The sequence below is a fragment of the Cornus florida genome, unplaced genomic scaffold (assembly GCF_030987335.1).
Source record: "Cornus florida cultivar Cherokee Brave unplaced genomic scaffold, ASM3098733v1 CherokeeBrave_3.0.0_Hap2_Chr03, whole genome shotgun sequence".
NCBI lineage: Eukaryota > Viridiplantae > Streptophyta > Magnoliopsida > Cornales > Cornaceae > Cornus > Cornus florida.
Window position 1 is genome coordinate 93,588,218 of NW_026775573.1, and position 16,416 is coordinate 93,604,633.

At 39.6% G+C, this 16,416-nt stretch overlaps 1 protein-coding gene across 2 annotated transcripts in view; it reads left to right on the plus strand.

Annotated features, from left to right (window-relative positions):
• Positions 1-1,045: 1,045 nt before the first annotated feature.
• Positions 1,046-16,416, plus strand: part of LOC132300895 (AUGMIN subunit 4-like) — a 43,782-nt gene continuing 28,411 nt past the window's right edge. The window contains exons 1-10 of one of the 2 annotated variants that reach the window (XM_059798183.1): positions 1,046-1,286; positions 3,793-3,921; positions 4,011-4,079; positions 4,266-4,391; positions 13,094-13,444; positions 13,935-14,034; positions 14,681-14,726; positions 15,488-15,581; positions 15,754-15,825; positions 16,210-16,308. In XM_059798183.1, coding sequence (XP_059654166.1) covers positions 3,802-3,921; positions 4,011-4,079; positions 4,266-4,391; positions 13,094-13,444; positions 13,935-14,034; positions 14,681-14,726; positions 15,488-15,581; positions 15,754-15,825; positions 16,210-16,308 — 1,077 coding nt within the window. In that variant the 5' untranslated portion in view covers positions 1,046-1,286; positions 3,793-3,801. The remainder of the gene's footprint in view (positions 1,287-3,792; positions 3,922-4,010; positions 4,080-4,265; positions 4,392-13,093; positions 13,445-13,934; positions 14,035-14,680; positions 14,727-15,487; positions 15,582-15,753; positions 15,826-16,209; positions 16,309-16,416) is intronic. The other variant, XM_059798185.1, reaches the window with a different exon arrangement.

A 16,416-nucleotide genomic window follows, 5' to 3' on the forward strand; every position in this document is an offset into this window, starting at 1 on the left:
ATTAGAGAATCACCGTCATGTTAAATGGAAATCAGAATTGACTCTGTGATTTTCAAAGACTCGTTGATTTAAGTATGAATGGAAATCAAAATTAAGCACAATTATATAGATATTTTATAATATTTAAAATCAAATATTTATCTATATTATGTTATAAAATATTCAAATGTGAATTAAGTATGAATGAAAATCATAATTGACTTTTTGATCTTCAAAGACTCGTCGATTTAAGTATGAATGGAAGTCAGAATTGAGCAAAACTTAGTCTATTTGGATAGATATTTTGTAATATTTAAATTGAAATATTTATCTATATTATGTTATAAAATATTCAAATGTGAATTAAGTATGAAAGGAAATCAGAATTGACTCTGTGATCTTCAAAGACTCGTCAATTTAAGTATGAATGAAAATCAGAATTGAGCACAACTTAGAAAGATATTTTGTAATCTTTAAATTCAAATATTTATGTATATTATGTTATAAAATATTCAAATGTGAATTAAGTATGAATAGAAATCAGAATTGAACACAACGTAGATAAATATTTTGTAATATTTAAATTTAAATATTTATCTATATTATGTTATAAAATATTCAAATGTGAATTAAGTATGAATGGAAATCAGAATTGACTCTGTGATCTTCAATGACTCGTCAATTTAAGTATGAAAAAAAATCAGAATTAACCAAAACTTAGATATTTTGTAATATTTAAATTTAAATATTTATCTATATTATGTTATAAAATATTTAAATGTGAATTAAGTATGAATGGAAATCAGAATTGCACTATGATCTTCAAAGACTCATCAATTTAAATATGAAAAAAAAAAAAAAATTAAGCACAATTTAGATAAATATTTTATAATCTTTAAATTCAAGTATTTTTCTATATTATGTTATAAAATATTCAAATGTGCATTATAAAATTTACATTCAAATAACAACTACCACTTACTATTAAATAAGCTATTAATTATTAAATTTTTGTTTAAGAAGTAATTTAATTTACATGTTAAACCCATCTCTAAATACAAAAATATGGCCGAAGCGCCTCATTTCCAATCAGACTGAATCGTCATTCTCTCTTTCATTTCCAAAACCACTTCCGCCGTCTGCTGTCCAGCCTGCCCCCACCGTCGTCTGGCCTCGCCGTCGTCTGGCCTTGCCGTCTGCTGTCCTCGCCGTTCTCTGTCGTTGTCCGTCCTCTCCGTCTTCTGGTATGAAGATTCACTGCTCGTCTCCTTCTCTCTTTCCCTTTCTATCTGTCTTCATCGCTTGAGGTACTATATAAAATCGATTATAGATGCATATATCTATATACATGACTATGGATTTTATAATTGAAGATCCCCTTTTCAAGTTCATGACGAAGGTTTGATGTTGAAGACCCTTGGAATATGTTTCATGTTATCGGTCACTTTTTGTTTTCAAGTGATTTAATTCTGAGGGTTGATGGTTTTATCAATAGGACCCTTTGTTTTATCATTCTTGCACTCATACACATCCATATAGAAAATTTGAGTATATATGAAAAGCTTCCTATAGGTTGGATTTACTTTCAAAAAAACTAAAATTGTTCATTGGGGCCCTTTGATGCTATGAATTACTTGAGATAATCACCTGCACCCAATTTATTGATTTGGTTTATGTGATTGTAGGCCTCGCAAAAGAAGAGTTGCTTACAGTTATCTGTTGATTTTGTTCATACTTTTAACTAATATCAGTTTGTTGAATTTGAATATTACTTTTAATAAAATTAGGTTTGACCTTCCCCAAACTTTTAATTCTAAACTTCTATTATTACAAGTGTTGTAAGTTTATTATTACAAGTGTTGTAAGTTGTTCTTACTCTCTCTCTTGTGGAATACTAATTAATTTTGAGAAGTAAAAAAAATTTACCGAGCCGAGCCCGAGCTTTTAAAATTAAGAGGAGCCTGAGGCCGAGCTCAATTTTCTGAGCTCGTCACGAGCCGAGCCCATGCCTGAGCAGACCCTGTAAACAAATGAGCCGAGCCCGAGCAGACCCAAGCTCGGCTCGGCTCGGTTCATTTGCAGCCCTAGCTGGATAGATAGAGGGGGAAGGGAGAGCTTTTAATTTTTTCATATTGTCAAAGAATTGAACGGTGGTTTTATTGTATTGTCAAAAAGTTGAATAATGAAAGCAGCTATGGGGTGCCTAATCGAATTGATCAAGTCATGTAAGAACAAGCTTCAAGTCTATTATTTGTTGGGATGCCTCTTGCGTACATCACTGCACTTCCACTTGACACTTGACTATTTTTTTTATAATTAAATTGATCTGAAGAGCTGATTTTCTTTGTAAATTAAAATTTAAAATCTTAGTTCCTCAATGTGTTTCTTTGATCTTTTCACCTGTCTATCCCTTCATCTTGTCACTTTTTCCATTCACATCCTGCTTTTGACATCAGTGTGCACTTGGAATATGGATCTTCAATTCTAGAAGAGTGGGTAGGATTCAGTAAATTTACATGGGCCAATTTGTAGTATATTTAATAATAGTAAAAAAGGAAATAGCTTTTCCATGCACATACATAATTACATACATATTATATATATCATGTAGGGGTTAGGGTAATTGCTTCCTTGAAGTTTGAGCAAAAAGCGTGGGGCCTCAGGTTCAAGTCCGAGACCAATCAACAATTACTATGTGAAAAATAATGCCAAAGTTTTCTTAATAATGCTTTTTGAGAAATATAGGACCGTAACCTTAGAGGTGGTGAATAGGTCTAAATTGATTAACTGATGGCTTTTAACAACTTCTTCTTGGTTAATTCATTCATCATGATGGTAATGCATAAATCAATTCGACTTACTATAACTACAATAATGACAATTCAAAAACTAAACTAAGTCTAAGCGTAATGTATAAATCAATTCATTCATCATGATCGTAATGCATATTAAAATACCTAAAGTAAACTAAATAATTCACACAATGAACACATGATTTTTATGTGAAAACCCAAGGGCAAAAACAGTGGGACCTAGTCTAGGCGGATTAACTCCGCATTTCCAAAGTGAGGGAGATTTTACAACTAGGTGAACAATTTTTGAAACCCAGAAAACCTCTAGTTACCTTTTGAGCCACACTCTCTACTCAAGTCTCCAAGCCGTCTGCCCCTCGAGCAATCTATTTCTCCACTAGCACTTTGATATCCACGACCAGTTGTCCGAGTTTTTTCCAAATTGATTTAAGGACGTCGCTAATGATTTGAGGAAGAAGGATTGTGAGGAAGACAAAGCAAGATTTTCTCTTCATGTGCTTTAATGGAGGACACAATTGTGAAGAAGAGAAAGCAAGTTTTTCTGTGTGCTATAATTGAGAACGCTACTAGAATGATACAGTGTTCTAAAAGGGCAATTTGGTCATTAGGTGAAGTGAAGGGTAGTTTTGTCAGATTAAAGTGCAAAATGATGCACGTGCTGTTAGGTGCTTTTTTTCTGTTAGTTTTAGACGGGAAGTTAACGGGATGGGGTGATATGATAGGCTTTTTAAAACGTCAAGGAGGTAATATGATAGTTTCTTTAGTTGAGGGGTTAGTTGATAATTTTTAGAAACACGGGTTTTATGATTTTTAGCCCTTTATTTTAAATTTTTTTTTTATCATATAATATTTGGGACACGTGTTGGTCTTTTGTTATGGTAGGACCAATTTTGTCCTGCTAAATGCAAATAGGTGCCGGCAGATGCAATCGTTTTAATTCATTAGTTGGTATTTTATTTTTGAAATTCATCTTGATAGTATTGGTTTCAAATTTTGTGAGGGAAAAAATATGGCGAAGGGGCAAAATCTACCTGCCGACGTGACTCAGTTAATCGATCAGTTGGAGCGCCACTGCTTGGCCCCTGATGGATCTCTCGTCTCCAAATCTGCCTATTACGATCTGCAACTCGTACCCACTCTCTCTCTATATATATACATGTATATTTACCCATGCTTCATATATACCATTTCTCGTTGATTGGTTGATTGCTGTTGCAGGCGAGAGAGGAAATGTCCAGAGAGAGACTGCGTTATTTGGAAGCCATGGTATTGTTATGCTCGTACAATGTTAGGAATTAATCACTGCTTTGTTTTATACGCGTTTTTTGGTGTTTTATATGCGTTTTTTGGTGTTTTATATGCGTTTTTTGGTGTTTTGGGGAATTAGGGTTTGGGTTTCTAGTGTTAATTTTTTCATGTTTGTTTCATATATGATACATATTATTATTTTTTATTTTGTGGTGGGCAATGTAGGCAATTTACTGTGAGGCTATTGCTATGGTTGAAGAATATCAGCAGGCTGTTTCAGTAGCAAACCTTGGAGGTATCCGAGACGTCCAGGGTCTGTACCCACAACTGGGTTTGAAGAACTCTCCTGAGGTTTCACTTTTTCGTACTTTACATTTTCTCAGTTTTATAGGAAAATTGGCCTGTCTTCTGACTTTTTTTGGGTTATATAGCTAGTCTTGAATGGTTTAACCGCGTATGACCATCTTTATACACATTCTTTAATTTGAATTAGTTTTTTTTTTGATAAGTAAAAATGTGTGAGTAAGCGTCCCAAGAGTTGTACAATAACCGAAATAATAAAAAAAAGGGAGTCCTAATGACCCAAAGAACCCAAAAAGTCCACGACTTCATATAAAGATATACAATTTCTCCCTATAACCCAATTAAAAAGAGAAAAAATAATAGAAAATTTCAACGCCCCAATGGAGAATTCTTCCCCATCAAAAGATCTTTTATTTCACTCTTTCCAAAAACTCCGCCAAACACAAAGGGGGGTCACCCTCCAATATTCACGAGCATGATCCCCCACCCTTTGGCCCTTCCAAATGTCAATCAAATCCCTTGAGGTCCGGGGCATAACCCATTGGACGCCAAAAAGAACCAAAATAAGACTCTAGCAGTCATGAGCCACGGGACAATGCGAAAGAAGATCATCCATAGACTCGTCATTCTTACACAGACAACACCGGTTGATTATGATTTGTCTTTTCTTTCTTAAATTGTCCAGAGTCAAGATTTTACCCCAAGCTGCAGTCCAAACAAAAAAGGCCACCCTAAGAGGAGCCTTCGAATGCCAAACCATTTTCCAAGAGAAATTGGAACCGTGAAACCGGAGAGGCAGAGAAAAAAGTAATGGACCTGAAAAGTCCCCTGCGAAGAAGGCACCCAAGTCAAAGAATCCGAACCAGTACCATCCACCTCCTGTCTATATAAAAGGTCTAGCAAGCCAATGACGTCATCCAACTCCCAAACCTGAAAGGATCGCTGGAACCGCACATCCCAAGACAACCTACCGCTATCGAGTCGATAAAAGTCAGTTACCAAAGCATGTCTATCAACAGCAATCCTGAATAACCTTGGGAACAAATAAGACAATGGGCGATCATCGCACCAAGTGTCCTCCCAAAACCGGATGTCCCTTCCTTCCCAAACTCTGAATCTAATATGCTTAGAGAACTCATCCCATCCCTTCCCCATGGATTTCCACACCCTCACGCCGACAGCAGATCTGACCGGCCTAGATGACCATCCCTCTCTCTCCTCCCCAAAACGACATGAAACAACCTTCCTCCGTAACCTATGTCTTTCATTGTTGAATCTCTATAACCACTTGCCTAGGAGTGCTCTGTTGAAAGGGGCTAATCTCCTAATCCCAAGACCGCCCAACTTAAAGGGTCTGCAGACCTGCTCCCACCGGACAAGATGAAATTTAAACTCCTCCCCTAGTCCGCCCCAGAGGAAGTTTCGTTGAAGCATCTCAAGTCTTCTAATAATAGAGTAGGGGATCTGGAAAAGCGAAAGAAAATAAGTTCGAAGACTGGACAATGTACTCTTCACCAAATTAACTTTCCCTCCCTTTGAAAGATATTGCTTTTTCCACCCAGCCAACCTTTTCTCGAAACGCTCTATCACCGGGTCCCAACTTCCCACCCTTTTGATGAATCACCCAACGGCAAGCCAATGCAAGAAATAGGGAAAGAGCTCGTCCCACAACCTAAAACCGTTGCAAGAGAAGCCACCTCCTGAACCTCCCCCACAGGAACAAGCACTCTTGCCCACGTTGACTTTTAAACCTGAAACTGCCTAAAAGCAAACCGGGGCACATCTCAAATATCTCTTTGCCTCACGGAAAACTAGAGTGTCATCCGTGAAAAGCAGGTGAGAGATTTCCATCTGCTGAACTGAATCTGGACCAATCCTGAAGCCCCTGATAAATCCCAAATCCACAACCCTTCTCATCAACCTACTAAGAGCCTCTATAACAATAATGAACAAGAATGGGGAGAGTGGGTCCCCTTGCCTCAAACCACGAGAACTGCCAAAAAAACCTCGATGGAGACCCGTTCACCTACAAAGAAAATCTGACAAAGGAAACGCCTGCGTCGATTCATCTCCTCCATCTTTCTCTGAAACCCGTCCTCTCTAGCAGATAAAACAAAAAATTCCAGCAAACATGATTATAAGCTTTCTCAATATCAAGCTTACATAGAACGCCAAGAACACCGCTACTGAGCCTATATTCCAAACATTCACCGGCAATGAGAGCGGAATCCAGGATCTGTCTACCCCCAATGAACGCATTTTGAGATTTAGAGATGACTCTGTCCAGAACCTTCCTCAAATTTAACTCAAGGACTTTAGCAATAAGCTTATAGATACACCCAATCATACTTATTGGTCTAAAATCCTTAACGACAGAAGCACCACCCTTCTTAGGAATTGGAGTAATAAAAGATGCATGCAACGACTTTTCGTACCTCTCATTAGAATGGAACTCATGAAAAGTGCCCATAACCTCCTGTCTAACCACCTCCCAGCTCTCCAATAATAATCTTATTGTGAAGCCATCCGGACTTGGAGCCTTGTCACCATCACAACTCATCAAAGCCTTCAAAACCTCCTCCTCTGTAAAAGGACTCTCTAACCCATCTCTATCCACAGCTGATATAGAGTCAAAATGAAGGCCATCGAGCCTTGACTTGCAACGTAGAGGCACAGAGTATAGCCTCTGGTAGAAAGAAACGATCTCCCTACGCACCTCCTCCTCTATATTCAACACCGTTCCGTCCACACAAATTTGCCCAATATGATTGCCCCTCCTATGGGTATTAGCAGTTCTATGAAAAAAACTTTGTATTATGGTCTCCCTCTTTGAGCCACAAAGCCCGAGATTTTTGTTGCCCCGAAATTTCCTCCATAACCGCAATCTCAACAATCTCTGCCCGACAAGTTGCTCTCCTATTACATTGAGACTCAACAATACCACCTACCCCTTCCAATCTATCAATCTCAGCAATGTCGGCCCTATTCTTCCTCCACTCTAGATTACCGAACACTTCCTTATTCCATCTTTTGAGTTTGTTCTTCAGTAGTCGAAGCTTTCCTGACAAAATAAAACTCGACGTTCCCACCACCATGTCCTCCTCCCACCAAGACCGCACTTTCCCAGTTTCCCCTGAAAATCCACCGTCCTAAGCCATATGTTCTCAAATCTGAATGGAGTGTAACGAGGTCTCAATCCTCCAAAATCCAAAACCAAAGGAATGTGGCCCGACGTTACCCTAGCCAAAACAGCCTGAACTGCGTGTGGAAACTTCTCCTCCCACTCCCTAGAAATCAAGAATCTATCCAAGAATCTATCCAGGCAGGAAAGAGTAGGGACCTCCCTACCTACCACTCGACCATGTAAAAGTAGTTCCCTCTAATGGAAGGTCAATAAGCTGATGTCCATCAATAAACTCCGAAAATTGCATCATAGCCGGAGTCCATTGACCACCTGTAGATTTCTCTGACGGGGACCTAACCACATTGAAATCCCCCTTCACCACACTAAGCTCTTCCCACAGTGCAAGCCTCTCACAATCATCCACCGCCCACACACGCCAGAAAAAGCCCAAGAGAAGCTATCCTCCTCCATCACAAAATCACAAGAAAGAGAGAAACGCCCCTCTAAATATCCACCCTTGCCATCCATCTCCTATCCCACATGAGGAGAATGCCTCCAGAGACCCCTAAAGAATCCAGAACCTCCCACTAAGCGAACCGACTTCCCCAAAGGCTCTTAACCACTCAATTGGTCATTGCATTCGTTTCTTGAAGGCACACCAAATGAAACCCCCATTTTCTTACTACTAACTTCACCACCTTCCTCTTACCCGGGTCATTGAGACCATGGACATTCCAAGATAAAATTCGTAGCTTCATGAGGAAACATTAACACCCATCTCTCCTTTACCCTCCCTCCCCCCTTAGCACTGCCCCTGGCCCCCTTTCCTTCTGCCCCCTATCTTCCTTTCATAGTTCACGTCTGAACAAAGATTTCTCAGCTCCCTCTCCCCTCTCTAAGAGGGATGATTCTTTTCCTTCTACTCTCCTTTCTGAGAGATCTGTTTCATCTCCTCTTCTCCCCCCTCCACCGTAGCATGAAGGATTGATACGGCCTGGTCTCGATTGCCCTTGCAAGAGACACCCAACAGTTCGCTAGTGGCCCTGATATTTGCCATGACCCAATCCTTTCCAATATCACTACAATCCTGCCTTACAATATCACTGTCCATACCCTCCGGTTAGGGCTGATCACGGATCGGATTGGTTTGGTTTGGGGGTAAAGTTCAATTCAATCCGGTTACCACGGATTGGTGAAATTTGAAACTGAATCGATCCGTGGGGACCTTCAATCCGAACCAAACCGATCCGTGAAATAATGGATCGGTTCGGTTTCCACGGATTGGGCTTTTCAACAGCCCAATATGATTACACTTTATGGCCCATTAAATCTCAAATTATTAATTAAAAACCTGTTATGACTTTGGTGACCTAGGGATAACTTAAAGTCTTAAATAATAAAAAAAATATAGAAATATAGTAAGTATATATATAGTTATATATATAAAATATATTAATATATAATTAAGGTAACAGATCGGATCGGTTTGGTTAACGGACCGGATCGGTTTTTCTAAGCCAATCCGTTAACCGAACTACGAATAGCGAATTGTTATTTTTCTAAACCATCACTGAACCATGAGATCTGAAAACCGAACCGAACCACATGGATCAGATTGGTTTTGACTGGATTGACGGATTGGCGGATTATTTGCTCACCCCTACCTCCGGTCTCACAACTGCCAGTGGATCAACCATCCTCAGATTAGGGTGACCCTCCTTCGCCCACAAGATCATGTTAAGAGACCTGCCTTGCTCAACTGCTCCCATCAACATCACCTCCGTCGGGCTCCTCCACCTCATCAACACAGGTCCAGTCAACTACACTATCCACCTCACCTTCAATCTGGATCATAAGTGAGCACTTCATCAGACAAAAACCTGTGTTTTTGCAATTCCTGAACCAACAAAGTAGCTGATTCATCACTAAAGGTAATACAGATGTCCTTGCCAATGCAAACTGTCATCTTTTCTGGCAAACAAACCATCTGATGTGTCCAAAACATCGCCCTTGGGTAAACACAAACTTTTTCCTTCCTCTACCCAGATGAGGCTTGGCCAGCCCACCCAAATTATCCCCAGACGTACCATACTGAATGGAAGAGGAGAAATCAGAGCAAAACTCATCATGTCCTACACATTTCCGATCAATACCCCCATCAACAAGCAAACTGACCGTCCCATCCCTTTCTGACAGCCCAAAAGCCCCATACCTAGTAAAATCTGTTTCAATCACCTCATCTAGGATTGGGAGATCGAGGATGTTTCTCGTTTTCTGGAGCTGTTGTACAGTCAGGTGATTTCTATTGGGGGATCGGATTGGTGGTTCTGGATTCCTACCTCGCATGGCCGTTTTGGGGTTAGGTCCTTTTTCAGACGCCTTTCGGTTGGTCATGGAGATCCCTTCCCTTGGAAGTCTATTTGGCGGTCCAAGGCTCCCCGCAAGGTCGCCTTTTTTGCTTGGACCTCTGTTCTGGGTAAGATTTTAACCCAGGATAATCTGAGGAGGAGGAATCAGGTGGTGGTTAATCACTGTTACATGTGTTTGTGTAATGAGGAGACTGTTGATCACCTCCTTTTACATTGCAGCATGGCCATAGATTGTTGGGATCTGATGCTTCGTTTATTTGGGGTTCATTGGGCCATGCCTTTTTCCTCTAGAGGGTTGATTGAGGCTTGGAGAGGCGTCTCTGTTGGGGCTGGCATTTGGGATGCTTGGAGGGCTACGCCGCTTTGTATCTGGTGGTGTATTTGGCTTGAGAGAAATAGGAGATATTTTGACAGGAAAAAGAAGCCTGTTTCTATGCTTAAGTTCTCTGTTATTTCTACTCTTTTTTGTTGGGTTTCAAGGAGAGATTATAGATTTATGGAGGAAATTATTGTTTTTTTTCCCTCTCTGAAGGTCTAAGGAGCCCTTTGGCCCTTCTGTTCCTTTTGTTCCCGTTGGGCTTCGCTCCCCTTTTTGGAGCGTTTTTATAAAATCTTACTTATCAAAAAAAAAAAAAAAAATAAAATCACCTCATCTACGGAGTCCACCTCCACCACTGGCGATAACATCCGAGACATCAACGACTTCCCATCAAAATCCTCCCCCGCCTCGCTCCTCAACACCCCCACAAGAAGGAGTAGAAGCAGAAGGAAGAGCAAAAAGAGAGCTTCGAGAAAACGAAGAAGGGTACATACTAGGTTCAGAATGAATAACCTTGCGGGCCACCCATTTTTGCTTGTCTTTTCTAGTCTATCTTTTACCGGACTGATGCGATTTAATTGAAGATTGACAATCTTTCTTGATGGATGAACAACTACCATCCTCGACATCACACGGAGAACCCGACTGAAGCGGTCCAAATATGTTACCAGAGAGCAAGTTCTGACAGCACTCACTGTGCCGAAACTTCTTCGAAATCAAGCCAGCACCCTCCTTCTTGTTCACACTCACCTTTGCCCAATGCTCCTTCTCCGATCGTGACCAATACCTCAAGTCCGACTTCAGCTGTGCCGAATCATGGATTTGGCCTTGAGAAACCATACTGGGCACCTTAACAAAAGTTGGGCTGGGCTGCAATCCATTGATAGAAACAGTAAAGCACTTATTTGGACCCCAACTCACCACCCTATCTTTTATGTGTTTGTGATTGGACTTGGCATGTGCAGGCCCAGGATAAGAGGTTGGCCCAAATAACTTGGGCCTGTCACGCCCGACCCAACTTCCTGAAACTCTGTCAATGAACCAATCTGCACAGGTCCATGCTGTCTAGGCCCAATCCCATCAAGTCCATCAGATGCAGAACTCAAATATCCCCTACTCTCACTTGTCTCTTCATGTGTAGAAGCAGCTGTCATCCACTTGCGACGGGAGGCAGCTGTCCGTCAACCATGTGTCCCGCTAACGTCCCTCCCAATCCCACTCGCCTTTGGCGTGTTCAGCTTCACGCGTCCCTGTCCTTGAGTCCGGCGGTCCTGCAGATCCATCATCTGAACCTCCGGCACACTCCCAGACCCAGTCCCAGACCTGTGAGATGGTCGCTTCCTTCTTTCCGACACCACAGGTGGCCTAAAACCTTCACTTCCGGTGCAGGACTTGGAAACCGGCACAAGGGAAGGAGCGATTTCTTCTGTTAATGAAATTATGAAGGCCCACCACCTGTCCTCCACGATGAATGACTCCGGGATCTCGCCACCTTCAACCACAGTAATAACAATCCTCTTTGTGTTGCTCAATTCATACGCCTCAACAACCCAAAATCCTCCACATAAATCCCCAATTGCAACAAAAAGCTTCTGACACCATAAATGCAGCAGAAGGCTGTACATGATGACTCTCCCATGATTAGTCTTCTTTCTCAACTCAAAATACCCAACCCTGTAACACCATAGGTCGATGAACAACTGTGCATCACCTCATGTTTTCTTACCCCTATCAAGAACCTTCTGTGCCTCCTTAATCGACAGGAATCGGAACGGCAGAAGACCATCAGCCAGTGAAGAAACCCTAACCCCACACGAGATCCTCCATTTCTTCGTAGCCCACTCTTCAATCTCCTCCAAAGACCCCACATCTCTGTCTAATCTCCCAACAAGGCAAGACTTAAGCATTAATTCACGAGTAGAAGTGCTGTGATTGTCCACCCTAAACACATGCCTTCTGAATGAAGATACGCACTCCACCTCTCCTTGTAGATCCAGATGAGGGAGGCTTGCGACCTCCAAAAGCGACAGCTTCTGGCCATCGAGGGCTCTCATGAAAGCAGCCAAATGAGAACAAGGAAACAACAGAGGCAATTCTACATAGCAAATGGGAGAGAACTACAACATTTGAATTAGTTCAGCGCTGCAGGAAATAAAGTTTTGAATATTTTAGTTTATGTTAAATAATTTCTTCTTCTTACCTACAGCTTTGAATATTTTAGTTTATGTTAATAATCTCTTCTTCAGTTTCTATTGTTTCAGCCGTGAGTTCTGTCTTATTGATTCTATGTGGCAAAGTTTTATGTTATTGACTGAAACATTGATAAAATTTCTATGTAGATCTTCATTCTTAATATAATTATATTTTTTCTATGTTGCAAAGTATATATTCCTAACGTAGTAATTTATTTATTAATATCTGATTTCATAATTCTATTTGCTCAACAAAGTGGAGATAATAACGTAATGTTCACACTTGACTAGAATGTTAGAAATAAGACGGATCTCTATCACCCCATGCTAGAAACCCAATTAATCTGGTTGTTCGCTGAAGACTTTGCCTTCCCAATTCTAATCTTAATACTGCCTGATATGGCAAGTGCAATGCGTTTGCAAATTTGAAATATAAGATACATTATGTGGTTATGGGTGTGTATTTTAGGTATAAGGTGAAGCAAAACAACTAATTGCTATGTTATTGCATCAAAAGTACAGATGTTTTTCACTCACAACTGATGGCCACGTTTTGGCATTCAGTGTAAAAGATGTTTATCAAGAGAATTTACTTAAACTCATAGTCATTATTAAAAGGAATGAAAGCGAAACAACATTGAGAATTTGAAAAATAAAAATAATCTCTGTTTTCATATTTTAAATTCTTGGCATTTTAGCTGTATTGAATTTTCAGGAATTATGATGAAAAATCCAATAATTTTCAGGTTTATGAGGCTCTTGAGCACCGCCTAGTTGTCGCAGAAGCAGCTCAAAAATTGAGGCTCCCTCTGATTTCCAAAGATGGTGAGATTCACGAGGAAGAAATTGAAAAGTGGAGTATAATGTCAAGAAGCTCCCTTGATAGTATGAGTACCAGTGTCACCATTAGCTCAAGCTCGAACTCAACAAATTATACAAATATTTCTGCAATTAGTGCTGGTGGTGCAGCAAATACTCTTTCCTGCAGTGCTACTGATGCTGAGGAACCTGGAGTTGGTGGTGTTCCTAATAGATTTCTTGGAATAACACCTGCTTATTTATGGCAAACTCAGCTCCGACAAGCACCATTATCAATGGTATGATACCCCCATTGGGGAATGGGTTACAACTTTATTTTCTTCTTCTATCCTCTTCTACACTAGTGTCTAGCGAGGGAGAATTTGCTTATGGAGGGATGTATAGATGTATGTGAAGGGAGAGAGGGATGTGTGAAGGAATAGGATGAATATGAATCTAGAGAACACGTGTAGAGCGAGAGGGAATGATATATAGATTTGAATTGAGGATTGCAAAACTGAGGAGTTACACCAAGTGCAAATTGGTGATGAAAATTTGATGGATGAATAGAAGCGACAAATTCTAATAAAATGTAGATATTCTTATTCTATGCATTTTGTGAAGCTCTTCTCTGTATCCATATGCACAATGTATAGGCAATGTATTTTTATTTCGTTTGTTGTTGATTGGTATGATCTATAGTCATGACAATTCTTTTCCTTGTTCTTCTTTCTTCGTCTGAGTGAATAAATTTTAATGATTAATAATTTTGATTCTCTGTAATTATAGGACATGCCAGAGTACCAGATGTTGCTTTTACGCGAGATTGAGGGTCGTTTAAAAGCCAAGTGTGATAAATTAGCAGATGCCTTTGTAGTAGATGACATGGGTCAGTCTTAAATTCTATCTCTCTCTCTCCCTCCCTCTCTCTCTCTCTCTCATTAGCAGATGTTTGTATTACATGACATGGGTAAGTCTTAAAGTACTCTCTCTCTACACAAGCACACACTCATACATGTATTATATCTTATATACAACCTATTGAGCTATGTAGTTTGTTACTGGTCCTCTAATGGTCTCTTTGGCTTAGGAGTTGGCTCGTCTTGTCAACCCTTAGGTTTAGAGTTCGAGGATTGGTAGAGTGAGAAGAGAGGAAAGGTGTAGTTATTTTTGTGATCTACCTCTTGGGGATAGGTAGCTCTTTTTCTTCATACCATTTACGAATTATCAGCTAAATTTGTGCATCATAACTGATAATTTGGATGTTCACTATTATAACAAGTCTGGTTCAAGAAGCCAGGATGGATTGCCATGATGCATGAATTCCACATGTATTTTTGTGTGTGGATGTTGTTAGAAGAGGGTTTCCAGCCCTTGGAAGATTGTTCACACGCACTGATGTGTGCATGTGTGTGTCTACATTATACACAAGTGCATCACTTTATGAAGAAATATGTAAAATATAGTTACATAGAATTATAGATATATAAAGAGAGATTCTGTGCATAAAATTACCCTTCTTTTGGGTGCTGCAGACTCTTCAACTGGTAGTCAAAATTCAAATGCTCGGCTTCTAGAAAGGTTTGTATTCTTTTTTCACATGGTCATTATGTTTATATCTTCCCTAAATGTCAAGTCTATGAGGGTATACTATATTTTCTGATTGTTTGAATTTCTATAACAGAACAGGTTATGTTGACATTTATAATCACTTGTAAAAGCATGGTGTCTTGTTATAAGTGCTTGTTGTCATTCAGTTGACTCCAATTTGAAGGCTACAAAATGCGATTGAGCAAAAACATTTTCTAATGTTTGAACATCGAAGTCATTTTTCAAAATTTCTTCATCCTACTTCTGTGTCTCCTAATACAGTTTGTTTTCTAAACAAGTAGAGAACATTATTAGAACTGTCTTCAAGATCTATCATTTACTCAGGGCTGGCTGTTTCTGGGCCTTTCCTTATTTTCTTGTTTGAGCAGCTGAAACATGAATATGCATGAAATGCTGAAACATCAAAACAGGCGCCTCAACCCAGCCTCAACCCATCATGATGAAATGAATAAAGTTGTCCTTTTTTATACCTCAATGGTTGAAAATTTTATTCAGACAATGAGATGGCTATTCGGTCTGAATCATCTCATACTTTGCATTACTTCATTGCTAATGAAAACACAACATGACATTGCAGATATCTTTCTGGAAAATTTCTGAATCTACCTTCTAAACTACCTAGTGCTGCCATATAGTAATTTGCTCAGTTCATGTTCCAATAATTAGAAACCATTTTTCTCAAAAGACCTTTAGCCTTTATCTTGCGCTCTTCTCACTAATCATTAAAACAGGGCAAAGTTAATTATTGAGGAGATCGAGAGGGAAGAGGCATCTTTGCAGGAGGATCTATATTCCGCGGATAGAAAACTGGCAGAATATTTCAATGTATGTGAATAGGAGTTCTCTGTAATATTTGTATATTTTGTTATCCCTGCATTCTTTCTCAATCCAATTTTTAATTTCAAACTTTTGTATTGTAATGTACTTTCATTATTATAAGCACAGGTCTTATGCTATTCTGATTATATGTGACATATAATCTATTTCCAACTGGAAGGTCTTAGAGCAGATACTTGGAGTGCTCATCAAACTGGTCAAAGATTTGAAGTTGCAACATCAACATAAATATGTAAGCTTTCTAGTTCCAGTTTTCTCAATTGATAAGTGTTGTACTATATTGTATGAGTTGTCACACGTGTACAGTTAGTATTGTATGAGTTGTCACGTGTACAATTAGATTTGTTTGAGTTGTCACCTACCCCACATTACCATATATAGAACTACCATGTATATGGTTTACTTATTCTCCACTCACTTACTCCCGTAGCTTCTCCTATATAAACACCATTGTATTATTGTATTACTTGCTCAATAACATATACGTTTTTCAGATTCTCTCTCTCTCTCTCTCTCTCTCTCAACATGGTGTCAGAGCGGAAATCGATCCCTCTTTAAATTTTTTTTAGTTTTATTCAGACTCTCAGATCTTGATTTCATCTCGGCTTTCTCTCAGCTATCTCTTCTCGGCAATCTCTCCTCGGCGATCTCAGTTCTCATCTTGGCAACCTCTCTCGGATCCCTCCTTGGCTCTCTCCTCGATAATTTCTCTCAGGTTCATCTCGGTTAGATCTTGGTTCTCTTATCTCGGCTCCTGCACGCTACTATATCTCATTTGTTCTGCAGCTCTTGTGATGGATACTAAGGAATCCCATCTTCTTGG